The 15,372-nt window shown below is 37.1% G+C and overlaps 1 protein-coding gene across 17 annotated transcripts in view; it reads right to left on the bottom strand.

Moving 5' to 3' along the window:
• The window catches only part of DLG1 (discs large MAGUK scaffold protein 1), a 170,355-nt gene that overhangs the window by 148,165 nt on the left and 6,818 nt on the right, over positions 1–15,372 (bottom strand). For all 17 annotated transcript variants that reach the window (XM_074912557.1, XM_074912554.1, XM_074912553.1 and 14 more), the window contains exon 3: positions 7,618–7,784. In XM_074912557.1, coding sequence (XP_074768658.1) covers positions 7,618–7,784 — 167 coding nt within the window. The remainder of the gene's footprint in view (positions 1–7,617; positions 7,785–15,372) is intronic.

Here is a 15,372-nt window from a genome sequence, read left to right on the forward strand (position 1 = left end):
TCAGTTTTACCAGAAGCCTTCCCTGGAAGACTTTTTTAGCTTTGGTTCAAAATTCACATTCTTTTATTTGTACAAACAGTCTGGATTTCAAGAATTGAAGGCAAAAATACATAGCAAGCCAAATACCATTAGTCAACACAGAGAAAGCAATGAGGCTCCTGAGTGACCCAAGACTATACCCTATTAAGGTGCTCAAATAAAATAAACACACCAATTCTCCAGAAAAGGAGTTGATACAAATAAGGGGCAATACACACATACAGGTACAAGCATAAAGGACCAGTATCATAACAGTGAGTACAACAATCAGACATAGCATATTTTCAAGTTAGCCAGTACTGAATCTTTATAAATATTAAGGCAAAGAAGGTATTTGAAGACAGTGCAATAGGTGTGGGATTTTCCCAGAACAGCTGTTATTAAAACAGGTACAACTGACTACATTTGTAAAGGCCAGGTGAGGATACTGCAGTTAAAATTCAGAAACAGAAAAACAGAACTTGAGTATCCTGCCACTTTAATAATGTATTCTATATATGCAGGTTATCTCTTTCTAAGTTTTCCTCTAAGATGTTGCTTGATGCACCATTCCATTTTGAATACAAAAACTGCTACCGATTACAGACAGATTTTTTTCATTCCACTGGAAACAATACATCCAAAGTTCTTTACACTATGTCAGCTCATCTTACCAAGAAGTTACACAAAGCTGTCAGTCTTAAAGGTTAAAAAGACATTACCACTTGCTTTGTAAAAAAAAGCAATTCCCATATTGTAGGTAAAAATCAGGTTAGCTTAACTCTATCCCTTTTCAAAACATTCCTGTTGACTATTGTCTTTTTACAGATATTGAGCAAACCGTACACGAGCCTGCAGTATGCCTTAACAGCAAAGGAGGCTAACAGAGTGGCAGTAGCAAAAACAGTCAGTAATATCAAGCAACTATTATTCCCCTTTGCTTGGCACTTTTAATAAGGCATCTGGAATACTGCATTCAGTTTTGGGCTCCCCAGTATAACAAGAATATTGATAACCTGGAGCAAGTTATGCAGAGGCCCATTAAGATGGTGAGGGGGCTGGAAGACTTGCCCTTTCAAGAGAGAATGATGGCACAGGGCTTGGGTTAGCTTTGAGAAAAAAGTTCAGTGGAATTTTAAAAGCAGCCTTCCAGTACCTACAATGAGGTTACCCAGAAGACAGAGCCAAGTGCATGATGGAAAGACATGAAGAACCAAACAAATTGAAACAGTTTTCAATCAGAAATAAGGAGGAGCTTTTTCACCATGAGGGCAGTCAAGCACTAGAACAGCTCAGCCAGAAAAGTCTTGCAGTTCCCATCATTGGAAGTTTTCAAGACCTAGCTGGTTGAAACCCTTTGCAATCTGATCCACCTCACAGGTGAGTGAATTATTTTATGATTCCAAGATGTTTAGAGTTTCATTTCCACCCCACCTTGGCGTCAAATTTAGCTGACGTTGTTTTGCCAATTATCAGGCCTAGCATAAAGGACACAGCCAGCATAAAGATGAACCAATAACCAAACTGTATTTGATACAAAAGGGTCAGTACATGGGTGATTGCTGGGGGTACAAACAAATCAGATTATACATAATTGCCATCAATCCCAGTGATCCCAACAATGACACCACACAACTAACAATGGGTGGAATAAACAGTGAAATACAGTCTCCCATAGAGGGGATGGGAGACAACCAGGTCAACAAGCCAAATACATAAGACCAAGCAAGCCACATAACGAATCCCTACAGAGCTTGTGTTACAAGAGCCAGACCTGACTGGAGCCCAGTCCCAGGGAGGCAGGAGATCCTTCCCCAACAGGGAACTCTGCAGAGTGCCTCCACCCCACAGACAGACACTGCCCCTGCCTGCAAGTGGTCCCAGCTTTTATCCCTCAGTGGACACCTGACCTTTGCTTACTGAATGCAGACACCTGGGCTCATTTACCCAATGGCTCTGTCTGCCAGGCCGGCCCCACCCTGGAGGGAAGCCTAAAGGCAAACTCACCCCCCCTTTGGGAAGGGCTGTGGGAATCACCCATATGTCAACCTTAATTTGGGGCTTGGGGTTGAAACCCCAGCATTTCAGACATGTCTATAATTTCAGCCATTTTCCTTACTTGCTCTTTTGCTTTCTTTTTATTAAAAGATATTGGCAAAAGGCCTTAAAGAGAGCATGCCATACAGTCTCTCTACAAGCCAGACTCTCAACATGTGGGCACGTGCAGATACGTCAGGAAACCACAGATCAGACCAAAGGTCTTCTGCCACCATTACTCACTAAATACAACAATCCGTTAGCCCAACAGTGAGACACTCCAGATCGAGTTCCACCTCCTAAGACAAAACATTTATTTTGAGACAGTGTTCAGTAGGGATTTTTTTCAACATTTAAAATGAAATTATTGTGGCTATTTTTAATTCAAGCTAAACAGCAAACACTTTTTAACTTAGCTTTTCAGATTTAAATCAATCACAGTATTGAAACATACCCTACAGATTTTTAAAAAAAGACACAAGTCAACTATTTCCTTAGCAATGCACTACTCAGGTCAAATGAGACTTCTACCAGTGATTTGAGTTTCACGTCGTATTTCTAAAACACAAACTGTCCCACCTACAGATGGCACTACATATCACAGCCAACAGCTTAAGAGACTGCTCCCTCCTGTACACATACTTCTCACACGATTACTAGTATTAAGAGATCTCTAGATTTGTTAGCCACTTTGCCAACACATACATAGAACTCAGTATTTAATGCACGTAAGAAAAAGGTATGCACCTTTCACCCTTTCCAAATTTAATTTTTTTTTGCTAGTTTCTAGTACTGAAAAGATTAACATTCCTTTCCTGCTTATCGCTGTCTTAAATTTCTCCTTTCCTCCCTTCATCTTTTTGTACTGGGGAATAAAACAAATAAAACCATCAAGCAAGTTCCAGGAAACAAAGCATGGAAAAGATGACAGATTGCTGTGAACAGGAAAACTGCAATCTGTAGCTCTAACTTTCTCTAACACAATAATAACCTAAGAGGATTACAAACTCCAGTCTTTCAAACCAGAAGCAGGAAGGCAAAAGCAGAACTAGGCTATGTCCCATCAAAAGTCCTCAGACAACCTAAGCCTGTATACCACTATTCTATGTATATACACAAGCACACATTGCTAAAAAGTCATTCCCAAAGTCAGCTGGGTAGAAAGTTCTTGTAATACAATCCTTAATCACTTTACGGGAGCATTATATTCCCACTCTCAAGAAACGCTCACATATACCATCAAAGTGTCAGCTGGAAGAATATTCATTTGGCCCAAAATAACTACAACAAAAATATAACATTAAGGTAAAAGAAACAGGGTTGCAAGGTATTACTTTGAAGGCTAACAATTTGCAAGCAAGAAAAAAAAGTGTTCCGTTCTTACCACCTACAGTCCTACCAGCCTGTCAAGCAACAGAATAGAGCTAAAATAATCTCGAAGTGCATCTGGTCTGCTGATCAGGTTGTATCTGGTTAATGAACTAATACCAAATTGGGCAGCAACCTTGCAAATCTAAAAAGTGACAGTTTCTGTTAAAAAAAAAAAGCTTGCTATGAAGAAAATCAGATATACTGAATTCAACTTTCTTCCAATCTCTAGTAAATTCCAGCAAGCAAAACAAGGAATTAAACACATGCTGTACTGGAATTGTTATGCCCTTGGATTGATTAAAACCAAATATTAAACATAAGTACCTAGAAAAGCAAGATATTATTGAAACAAAAATGCATTAAGTTCCACGAGATAAAAACATTACTTTTCCACGTACTACACATACCAAGTATGTGGAATATAAACTGTCAATACTAAAGATATTGATTCTTATCAATATCTTATACAATAAGAGTTTTTCCTCATAATTTTTATGAAATTTCGAAATACTGAGGAAAAGTTATTGCCTTTCAAGTGTATGAATCAAAGAACAGTCACTGAAGAAAGAATTAAGGCTGACAAAATGTACAAGATATGTTTACTGTAACAATTTTCTTATATAATTGAAAGCTAAGCCAAGACATTCAGATATACTAGAAAAAGCAAATGAAACCAACAGTGAACTATCACTCTTCAAAACTGTCCATCTTTACAACTATAATGTGGAAGCAGTATTCTACAAGGTAACATTTACTTTAGGCAACAGACTGAGAAAAGTTTGGTTTCAGTTTCACATAAACTAGGATCAACATCAATATATGCAATTATGCTTTTAAATACTAGCAGTAAATGTAAAACCTGACCCTCATATACCAAAGGTCAAACAACTGGCTTTCACATGATACTTGAGACAAAAAAAATCTGAATGAAGACAGGTGGCTTTTTCATAAATGTTCAAATCTAGGCCACTTAGAAAAATGACCAAGTATTTCACACTATATCAGGTTCTGTTGGGTAACACTATATACCATGATCACCAGACTGTACTGGAGAAGCAGATGTATTATCCAGCAAATAGCTCAGCTGAGAACATACACTTAAGTCTATGGTGAGAATTCCCAAATTAGGCCATTCTTCCTTATAACACGTTAGTAACCTTGCCACGATAATGTAAGTAACCTTGTCTCTTGTCATTGGTGCAGTGTCATGGACACTGGCAGTCTACTAGCACAAAGCAATAAAAACTAAAGATGCAACTTCATAACTAAATTGCACCTTCACATGCATCTATGTAAAATTTGGAAAGAAACAAGGACAACACTACCCTTTAGCTGGTAAGTTAGTCTTTCTTATTGTGGACATCATGGTCGCAAATTAAGCAAACTTTTACAGGATAAGCGTTCCAGCTTCCGTAAAGGGTTGGGGGAGAATAATCACAAAGTCTGAATTAAACAACACGCACTATTCTGTACTTCAGATTTCAGCAAGTTTCCCCTATAGTGGAAGCACAAAACCTGTGCCATGGTTGGAAAAACAACAAAATGGCTCGGTAGGGAAATAAACCCTCAAGTCCATTTCACTGTTCCAAGGTGTATTAAAAAAACAAAAAACTCCAACATTTCAGCCATTTCAGACAGTTACACTGCCTTTAAAGACCTTCAGTAAAGGAGACTGCCCACATACAGCTATTCTGGTGTTTTGAAAAAACATTTAAAATGTTTTTGCTAAGCCTATTACTATAGTATAAATCTAATACATCTTATATAGGCAAAAAAATATTATCTTCATTTTTTCTACATTAGCCTACAAAGGAAAACTGTTTCCCAATTAAGTATTCAATTCTTTTAAGCAGCACCAAATCTTTCTATCAGTCTTCATTTCTTTTTAAGCTTTTCAAACTTCCCTGTCAATCTCTAAGCACTTAAATTCTTCTATATCTTTTTGCACCATAGTACCTTAAATTTTACATCTCCAGAAAACCCTTACGCAGATAAAGTAGAACAGAACAGTTTTACACCACACTTACGTCAATAAGGTGTTTCTTTTCATGTATTAACATGTCATGGCTGACTCACCTTAAGATTCAAAAATGACCCAGATCTTTCCAGAGAAGCCACTTTAACTATTCAACCTCTTTATGCTACTTTATTCAACTTCTTTATGCTACTTTAACACAACCAAAGTGCAGGACACTGTACTTGGTCCTGCTGAACTAGAGCCTGCCCATTAATGACTTCAACTGACCATGGCTTCTGAAGCAACACACCATTGTCCTCCCATGGTTTAATTTATAATTTCATCAGGATATTTTTACTAATATTTCAAACTAGGATGCATTTTTTAGAAACTTTAACTGATAAATTATCTCAAAAGACAGCCTGTTAAACCGTGCCAGAAGTTTTACTGAAGTCAGAATTTATCACATCTACTGTTTCTTCCTACCACAACTATTACTACATTAGAAAGAAACTGTTTGACAAAACTGTTACAACAATTATGATGGCTATTATTTGGCTCGTTTATCACCTTCAAGGAGCTATGAAAAGACTGCAGAATCATTCCCTGTACTTGTTTGCACATGCAAACATGAAATTCATTAGAATCAGCTTATTTCAAAACCCCTCATTAGACAAAATAAACTTTGCTTATCCTTGCCTACCTTATTGGCTACAGTCCATTTTGCCCCTGCTTCTAAGAGACTTTTTTTCCATCATACCTTCAGAAAGAGACGTTCTACACTTGAAGCCTAAGATTTAGATTATGGCATACAAGTAAATAGCACAATGGTGTTTTCCATACTATTTCTCATACACCCTAGCATTACTCCTTTTTGTCCAAAGATGGTAATTCTTAAGAGAAAAATTTCATTAAGGTGACTATGATGACAGTGGCCTTCTCTAAGCAATTTCAGGTAACCAAGATTCCAAAGAGACATATAATTTAAGTTTTCCAGTGTATAAATAAGATTTAAAGAAAACAAGTCAAAGGAAAATCATCCATTCCTACACTGCAAGTTCGACTAGATTTTTAATCCCTCAGTGTTCAAATACTTACAAACCTAAAAATACAGTATACCTAGTCTGCTCAGGTTTTTCATGTAAAGATATTTTAATGACTGATCTCAGCAATATTAACCCTGGCTAGACTCATCTTTTATCTACTAGCCATTTTCTACTTTCTAATAGAACACAAAACAGCTCTTGCATTTTCTCTATAGATTCCTTTAAGGCATTTTTGATGCATTTCATACTAGCTTCAACATGACAAATTTTTAAAAAGCACTTTTCTTAAACTACACAAACCCCCCAGCACATCACACACTTACTTATGTTCTGCAGCTAAGAGGACTTCTTACACAGACCTAGCAGCTTCTAGTAGTGTTCACTCAGTAAAGCATCCTTACCACTTTACCTTGCTGGGTAGTACAAGCTTACAAGCTTCCCTACAGGCTGCGGCACTGGTCCTCTGGCTGTTCTCCCCCCAGTGCTATCCTGAGCTCTATTACCATTTCATTAAAACGGGTCATCACAGCACACCGCCTTAAAGCTCACACACCTTTGCCAATGCTGTCTGTTCTGAAAGCACACTTGAAACAAAGTTCACCTCTTTGGAGACAAACAATAGGTCTGATGCAAGAGAAATCAACAACACTGTAACTTGAACAGGGAAATCCTGATTCAGGAAAATACACATCAACGTGCATTTCCCTGCTCAGTTTTCAAACTACTCACTAGGGACAACTGCATTCATCTACTTTTCAAAAAAAAGTCCTTCCAGAACACAGCTGGAAGTTGCAGAGAATTTCTTATGAACAGATGGAAAATTTTACTATCAGAAAGATATAGCTGCAGATTTCCCAAATTATTAATGGATTAATGACTGAAGAGTCATCAGTATGGATGAGTACAAGCATACCAAGCCTGTTTGCAAAGTTCCAAATTCAAAGCATAAATCCAATTTAATGGTCACGTAGTGGTACACTTGACAAACAAGTTTATAAATTTTTGACTAAGCAAAAGGCACACATCTGTTACTAAACATTTCAATATTTAAATCGCCTATGACTATTGATCTTAATAATGTAAGTTTTCTATGCAAATAAATATTTTATAAAATGAAGGAAGTATAGAAAACAATGTTGACCTAATAGTCTCAACCAGAAAAATAAAACAGCAGTTTCTATATCCTACCTCTACACTTGGGCTAAGGCTGCTCGGCAGTGTTTCTGATGTCACTGTTGTGCTTGGAAGGCTGGAGAAGTCCCAGGTATTCACAGGCTGTATTGGTTCAGATGGCTGAGAGTGATCAATGCATTTTGGATTGTCCAATAAGGTCACTTCATAAAATTCTTGAATATCTAAAAATGTGAAAAAAAATTAGGAAGTTAGGCTTTCTAGATACTAAAACATTCTGATCTTAACACCATCTTCCTCCTGCAAAACAAATTAGATACCTACTACTTTATCTATCTATTATAGATGAAGCTGTATCACCAAGATCACATGAACCTCCCCACAGGATAAACTCACTCTCTGTCCCATATCTCGAAGCCTAAGTGTCCCCACTCACTTTTGGCTTCTGCCACCAACCCCGGTAGCATGATCTGCAGCAGGAATGGCAGAAGCATATGGAATAACCACAGTGGAATAGTAGAAGGGATGGGTGTCTATGCTTCAAGTTATGGTATGCATTATTTCATCTAATGTAGCCTTTGGTTATCTGATATCTAGTGTTCAAGGGCAACATCAAAAGGTCTTTTTTGTGGTATGTTTTAATTAGATGACCACAGAAAAAGAAGTACACTGATGAAATCATCAATAAAAGTTGCTAGAAGTAACGAAAAAGGTGATTGATCAGGAGGGGTCATCATCCGCTTTTTTAGTCTAAGTAACAGAAATAGGATGAAACTTTTAACAGTATGAATTACAAGTCATGAATGACTAAACAGCTTTTTCTATAACCGTGAAAACTCAGTTGGAAACTTCTAGGGAAGAAGACTCTAGCTGCATTGGTATTTTTATTGACATCCTATCCACTACATGAAGCACCAATAAAACCAACACAATCTAAGAGAAGCATCAAAGGTGTTTCTATGAAGTATATGTACATGAAACTTGCTACTGTAATCACATCTGTAAATACATCTTAAAAAATCTGAAAAGGTATGGGCTAAGGGAAGGGCAGACAAATGAAGTTGTCTAAAGCTTTTAGTATCATCTTCAAAGTAAAAATCTGCTCAGAGTTGTAAACTCATGTTTTTAGTTACAGCAACTTCACAGAAAAACATACAGACACAGTCAGCTCAAGTAAATAGGATCCAGCCATGAATAAGGAGGACTTTAATCAGCAGAATCTTGTAGCTTTTCAGAGGCTGCCCAGAGTCAGCAACAGAGACACAATAACTTAATTTCTTCATGAAGCTGTACCACAAATTAAAAAAAGAGACCACAGAAATAGGAGAAGTCTAACTGTTGCTGGTGTTCCAGTCTTAAATTTTTTTTCTTTTACATGGAAATTGCACTCCAGCTCTCTACCAGTTTAGAAAACCACAGTTCTCAAACTCCATTTGTATCTTTTCTCTGAGCAAGAGTCAAATTCCTATCAACTGCTTACATTAATTTTTAAAGTTATACTTGCTCTTAGCGCTGCTGATTGGAAGAAATAGCAGTGAGGGTTCCAGGAGATGTTAAGTGACCTAGATATACAGGAGCAAACCAGCCTAAGAGATACAAATTGTTTTTAAATCTATCTTTCACATTAGCTGCTTCAGTTGCAAATTTGTCTTGTAGCTGCATTAACGTTAATACATCAATCAAGCACACCAATTAAAGATTTTTTTTTTTCCCCCTGATAGAGAGTACTTGATATATTAAATAGGCAGTGGTTTCAGTTGATTCTATAGCTGCAATCCACAGCAACCAAGCCAGGAAGATCATTACATTATTTATGGGAAGGGGTTATTTGCGCAACTGTTTAGCAACAGAAATCTAGGGCACCGATTCTCAATTTTGCTACCATTCTTTTAAGTCCCTGCCAGTGGAGGTAGCCATTTATTCATACTGCAGAATGACTTGTTTCAAAAAGCACTTTATTTCCCATATGTCTTCTCCACTTAGTCTATGGATGACACTGTAACAGGCTTACTATTGAAAGATGTCAGAAATATATACACCACTTAATATGGGAGTTACGTTTATGTTTATTATGAACTTGCTCCAAATATGCAAAAAAAGTTTCTATGAACATGGTGTCTAAATGCTATTATCTACCTTGGGGGGGGGGGGGGGGGAACGGGACACACGACCAAAACCAAACAAAACAAAAAATTATTTCTTTATATTTTTACTATTCAGAATACAAACATTAAGTACTTTGGAATATAGGCAAGCAGAGCATGCACCCTGAACGTATTAGGTCCACAAGGAATGAGTGCTGGACATTTTTCTCTTTTAAAGCCATAAACTCAGGCCATACAAAATTCAACCTAAAAAATTTCTTATTCTGGTCCAGTGCTATGTACCAGCTCACAAAACTATTTCATCACATGAACACACTTAATTATCTACTGAAGTCATATTAATCTGTGGATGCACTATTAGCATCTAAAAAGTTCTAACATTTTCCTAATTCTTACAAATAGCAGGTAGTAAAACATTAATTTTTAAAGCTATATTTATGGTTAAATTCCCTCTTCAAGTTAGATGTGCTTTTTTCATGTCCCTGCCCCTTTCTCCCATATTAATTCCAACACAGATTATATCTCAAATTAAGTTACAGAAAACTAAGTTACAGAAAAATAATCCAAATCAGGTATCACACAACAGCAAAAGAAAACACAGATGGGGACAATTTCTAACTAGAGGGAGAACATTAAAAGAACAGCTGACTGAATTAAAAAACAGGAGCACAAACTTTCAGGAAAGCCAAAGTGACAGAAGTGATGAATGGTAGGCAACACAGAAAATCATCGTGGAATTATGTCAGTTTACAAGTAAAATCACAATAAGTAGCCAAATCAGCGATATGTTTGAGAGCAACAAGAATAAAAGCCTATACAAAGCAAGTGACAGACCACCAATTCTGAAAAGAAGGAACCCTTAAGACATGAAAAGTATTTTTCTTATTAGTAATATGAAAAGCTAAGCAGTGGTGACACAGTATTTTTTCCAATATTCATTACAGTAGAAGTTGACAAACTACAAGCAGTTTGTCAGTGTATTCTTTTTCTCCCCCCCTCATGTTTTCCACTCATCTTAGTGCTGTTCTTTGAACAGGCTCATTCACAGTAATGTGATACATCAGAAGCTAAAACTGTTCACTCTTAAAGGAAAGAAGAAAGCATTATCCACCAAATATAAACTGAATCCCAAACTGACTTCACAAGGGAGTTCCATGTTCACTAAAAACCACAACACAGTAATTAAAAGAACAGCAAAAGCAAACAAATTCTTACAGCATCTCCTAAATTAAGTATATTTGATGGCCCTTCAAGAGCCTACATCAATTTTGTCCAGAGGATCTGCCTCCGAGGACAAGGATTCCAACCAGCAACATGACACCATTCCTTCAGACAGATTTGTTCCCTGCTCCTTAGAAATCAGACATCAGGCCTCTGCTTACCATTTCTCCTGGTACGTGGAGTCTGATACTTTCTGCCATATATTTGGGGAGTACACTTGTAATCAGGATAACTTAAGATCAGTGTATGTTCTAAAAATCCCATTGTCAAGCCAAGCTCTCCCCATATGCCTTTCCTGCAGAAAAGGGTATGCAATTTTAGTATAGTCAGAGAGTAAAATAAAGCTGAACAGAATTATTCTATGCATAAACCTTTTGGTAACTCTAACTTCACAAGTCAAAGATAGGATACCTATAATTGCATTTTCTTTAGTGTAATCCCATAAACAAGGTGTTAGCATTACTTGCAAGAGGCCACGGGCCTCATATTAAGCTAATAACCAGGCATCTGGACTTGTCTTGGCCTGCCTGTAGCTTTGTTCAGCTTGTCAAACTCTAACAGCAATTTTCTAAAGACTTACCTAATTTGTATAGCTTTTACTTAGCTTCAGATAATTGTGTGATGTAACTTCTATTTTTATACATATTTCTATATAAAATATACATATCTTATGCTTAAATATTTCAATATATAAATTTTAATATGTTATATGTATTCCATTATATATTATATAAAAATATATGTTACATCACACAATTGTCTGAAGCTAAGTAAAAGCTGTATTTAAATACAGGCACACACAGAGACTGTGTATACAAGTAAGACTGTGTGTATTTCTGTAGCTAACACGTATCAATAACAAGTAGTTATTCTGTAGGGAATTAATTGCCCATGGCCCCAGAATAAAAAGCCCCACAGAGGAGCACAAGTACAGAATGAGAGCAGAGGCCTTGAAAATAAAGGCATAGGACAGAATCAAGGCTTCAAGGCTATAAACAACTCGCCAACTGCTATTTACTGGTCAAAGGAAACCAACCTTGAAAACTGAGCAAAAACAGTTTGGGGGATAACAGAACAAAGAACAAGCATCCAGCATCTGTAAAACACACCATATATACAAAAAATTCAGATGAAACATGGAACTGCCAAATAATGAAGAAAGAACAAAACACAGAATATGTTAGCAAACAAAAATAACTTCAAGAAAACGTAACAGTGAGGAAGAAACCATCAACACTGTACATCTCTATGAGAAGGATTCCCTGTTCTTCCCTGCCCATATTTTAATATGTTTTAGCTTTCCAACAAGTATTAAGCAACTCACTAATTTTTCACATGTCATTCTTTACGTTTCTGATATTGGACCTTTAATGTTATGGTATAGCAGGACTCACTAAAATTTCACTGGCATTTACTACTTATCAACCTGAAAGGAGGTTGTAACAAGGTGGATGTTGGTCTCTTCTACCAAGTGACAAGAGACAGGACAACAGGAAATGGCCTCAATTTCCTTCGCCTCAAATTGCACAAGGGGAGGTTTAGACAAGATATTAGGAAAAATTTCTTCACCAAAAGAGTTGTCAAGCATTAGAACAGACAGCCCAGGGAAACAGTTGAGTGACCATCCCTGAAGTTATTTAAAATGTGTAGATGTGGTGCTTAGGGACATGGTTTAGTGGTGGGCTTGGCAGTGCTAGGTTAATGGTTGGACTCAATCTTAAAGGTCCTTTCCAACCTAAATGATTATATGATTATTTTTTAAGAAATTAAAAGCAGTCCTTTGACAATCACTACTGGGTTTAGGTTTGGCATTTTTAAACTTTAAGCATCTTGACCATTTGTGGGTTATAGTTGTTTTTTTTTAAATAAATGCCAGCAAATTCCACACAAACTTAATGTTTCATCAACACGCATTTACTACAACAGACTGTGCTGGACACTGCATGTAAAACTGAACTATTGCCCTTACACCATACTACGTAAAGTTGGAAACTGCTACCACAATATACACACAGTTAACAACCACATTTGTATATGCTGTATTAATTGTAATCTCATTTGAAGGCTTTCATTTTTAATGCATTTAACGGTTTTGTGTATGAGCAAGAGTTAGCTTAGGAAATTCATCCTGATTTTGTTTGCTCATTTTTTATAAACTCTAATTCCATATTTTGTATTCTAAAGTGCAAAGCAGGAGGGTCATCTCCCCCAACCTGCTGGCAATACTCTGTCTAACACAGCCCAGGATACTATTTATCACCTTTGCCACAAGGGCACCCTGCTTGTTCATGTTCAACTTGGTGTCCACCAGGACCTCCAGGTCCTTCTCTGCAGAACTGCTTTCCGGCTGGGTGGCACACAGCATATATTGGTACATGGGATTGTTCCTCCCCAGGTGCTGGACTTTGCTCTTCTCTTTGCTGAACTCCATGAGGTTCCCATCAACCCATTTCTCCAGCCTGACGAGGTTCCTCTGCACAGCAGCATGACCAGGACTTACATGCTCCAGCTATACAGTTAATTCTGCACTGACATCAAAGAGGTATTCCTTTCTGACAGACATTCAGCAGCAGAACAAATCGATTTCAGCCAATGTTAAAGTCAGCAAACCAGGAAACCTCTAGATACATTTGCATCAACATTCAGACTTCACCACACAAAGCATTTCAATACCAGGTTCATTCAGGAAAATCTTTTTCAGTGTGACCATGCTCCCTCAGACTTGCAAGCATCCAAGAAGTTTATTAATTCTTTCAGAAACTGACTTAGTTCAATTTAGTATTTCACTGAAAGATCCAGCCATGTGAGCAATTCCTGTCATCTCTCAATGGTCTGTCTCTTCTCAGACATTCACTCATTCAAATACCTTTTTTTTTAATATGGGTAACTTCATAAACAAACAGGTCTGTTAAGAATCTGACTACCTGTACATTGTCCAGGAAACTGTGTCATCCTATTACAAATTCAGTACTTCTCTAATTCAAGGAGGCAGTTGGAAGGGGTGGTAAAGACATCTTTCTTTCTTAGGGCTTCCTGCCAAAGCACTTGAAGCACCAAAAACTTAAGGCTTAAAACTACTAGAAAGGAAAACAAAGGTCAACATGTTATTCCAGTTCAGGGCAGTTTGAGATGTATGGCATCTGCCAAATTCTTAGCAGCTCTACACAATGGATGTACAGACAAAATGTAAGTAGAGTCATGATCACTGTTAGAACAGACAAAAGAATCTGCTACAGACTTTCTTCAGTTGTAAAGCAACTCCTACTAATTCTAAGGACATCTCAATCCTGCATGCTTACTTCACCTGCTATATCAAGCTAAAAATATCTATTTAACACAAGTATAACCAAGACTTGAAAAGTGTATGATTAGTGATCAACAAGAGAATACAAAGAAAAGCTTCATAGCCATACCAAGTCAATTAAAGTCAGCTAAGTATTCTCTTTGTGTATTAACTGGTTGCATTGTGTCATACTCTGTGTATTCAGGCAAAAATAAATGTTTGCATTCATACTATGGAAGCAAAAACTGGCCTCATCATAGCCCATGTAAAGCCCCTTTCAGGGTTAATTGGTTTCGTTTGGTTTTGGGTTTTCTTCTTTAAAAATCTAAACCTATTACTGCTGCACACAATCAAGACAAAAATGCAAGTTGAAAGTTGCAGTGCAACTTTCTCACCACTCATGTTCTGTTCTACAAGATCCTTTACTACAAGCTAGAGCATCCAACTACTCATCCTCAGCCTTTCCACAGTAGCTGTGTCCTACCCTTTAAATCTCCACTCTGCAGATGCTTCTTTACTTAAATTCCAGGAGATGCTAGTTTCACTTTAAAACAAATGCTCCTTTATTTGCACTGAACTGAAACCATTCTCATCTAACCTCAGATCTAGTTGTTTGCTTTTATTCCTCTAGCTGTTTTTTACAAGTTGACATGTTGAACTCCTTTCCAAACCATGCATTCATATTTTAACTCTTTGCTTACTTGCTTACTAATCACTCCTTCACCATACCCTCACATTGTCTCTCCAATTTTCCTTCAGCAACCCACAGGGTCTTCTCCTTATGTTCAAAACTAAGGTAGGAAAAAAATTAAAAATTAAAGTTGTCATCACACAGACAAAAATGGCATAAGATCATCCAAATGCTATCCAAACTCTTTTCAATTAATACCACCTCATGCGCAATTAGACATCATGAACCTAAGCCTAAATATGAAAGAAAAACCCACACAACCAAACCCAAACTAGAAATTAACTTCCAGTTATCCACCCTTTCCAAATATTTCAATCCCAGCTGCAAAATCAGCAGCCAGTATAACAATGTACTTTTTCTTAAAAGAACATATTTACTACTGTCTTTAATGGTAATAATAACCTGTCAGGGACAAAGGAAGTGTTACTACTAAGGCTTATTTGTAGGATGTCCCCTAAATAGTGTCAGTCCAGGACTGAGGTTTCTCTCCAAATAAGTTCGTAAAAATCAAA

Source organism: Athene noctua, chromosome 8 (genome assembly GCF_965140245.1).
Source record: "Athene noctua chromosome 8, bAthNoc1.hap1.1, whole genome shotgun sequence".
NCBI classification, from domain to species: domain Eukaryota; kingdom Metazoa; phylum Chordata; class Aves; order Strigiformes; family Strigidae; genus Athene; species Athene noctua.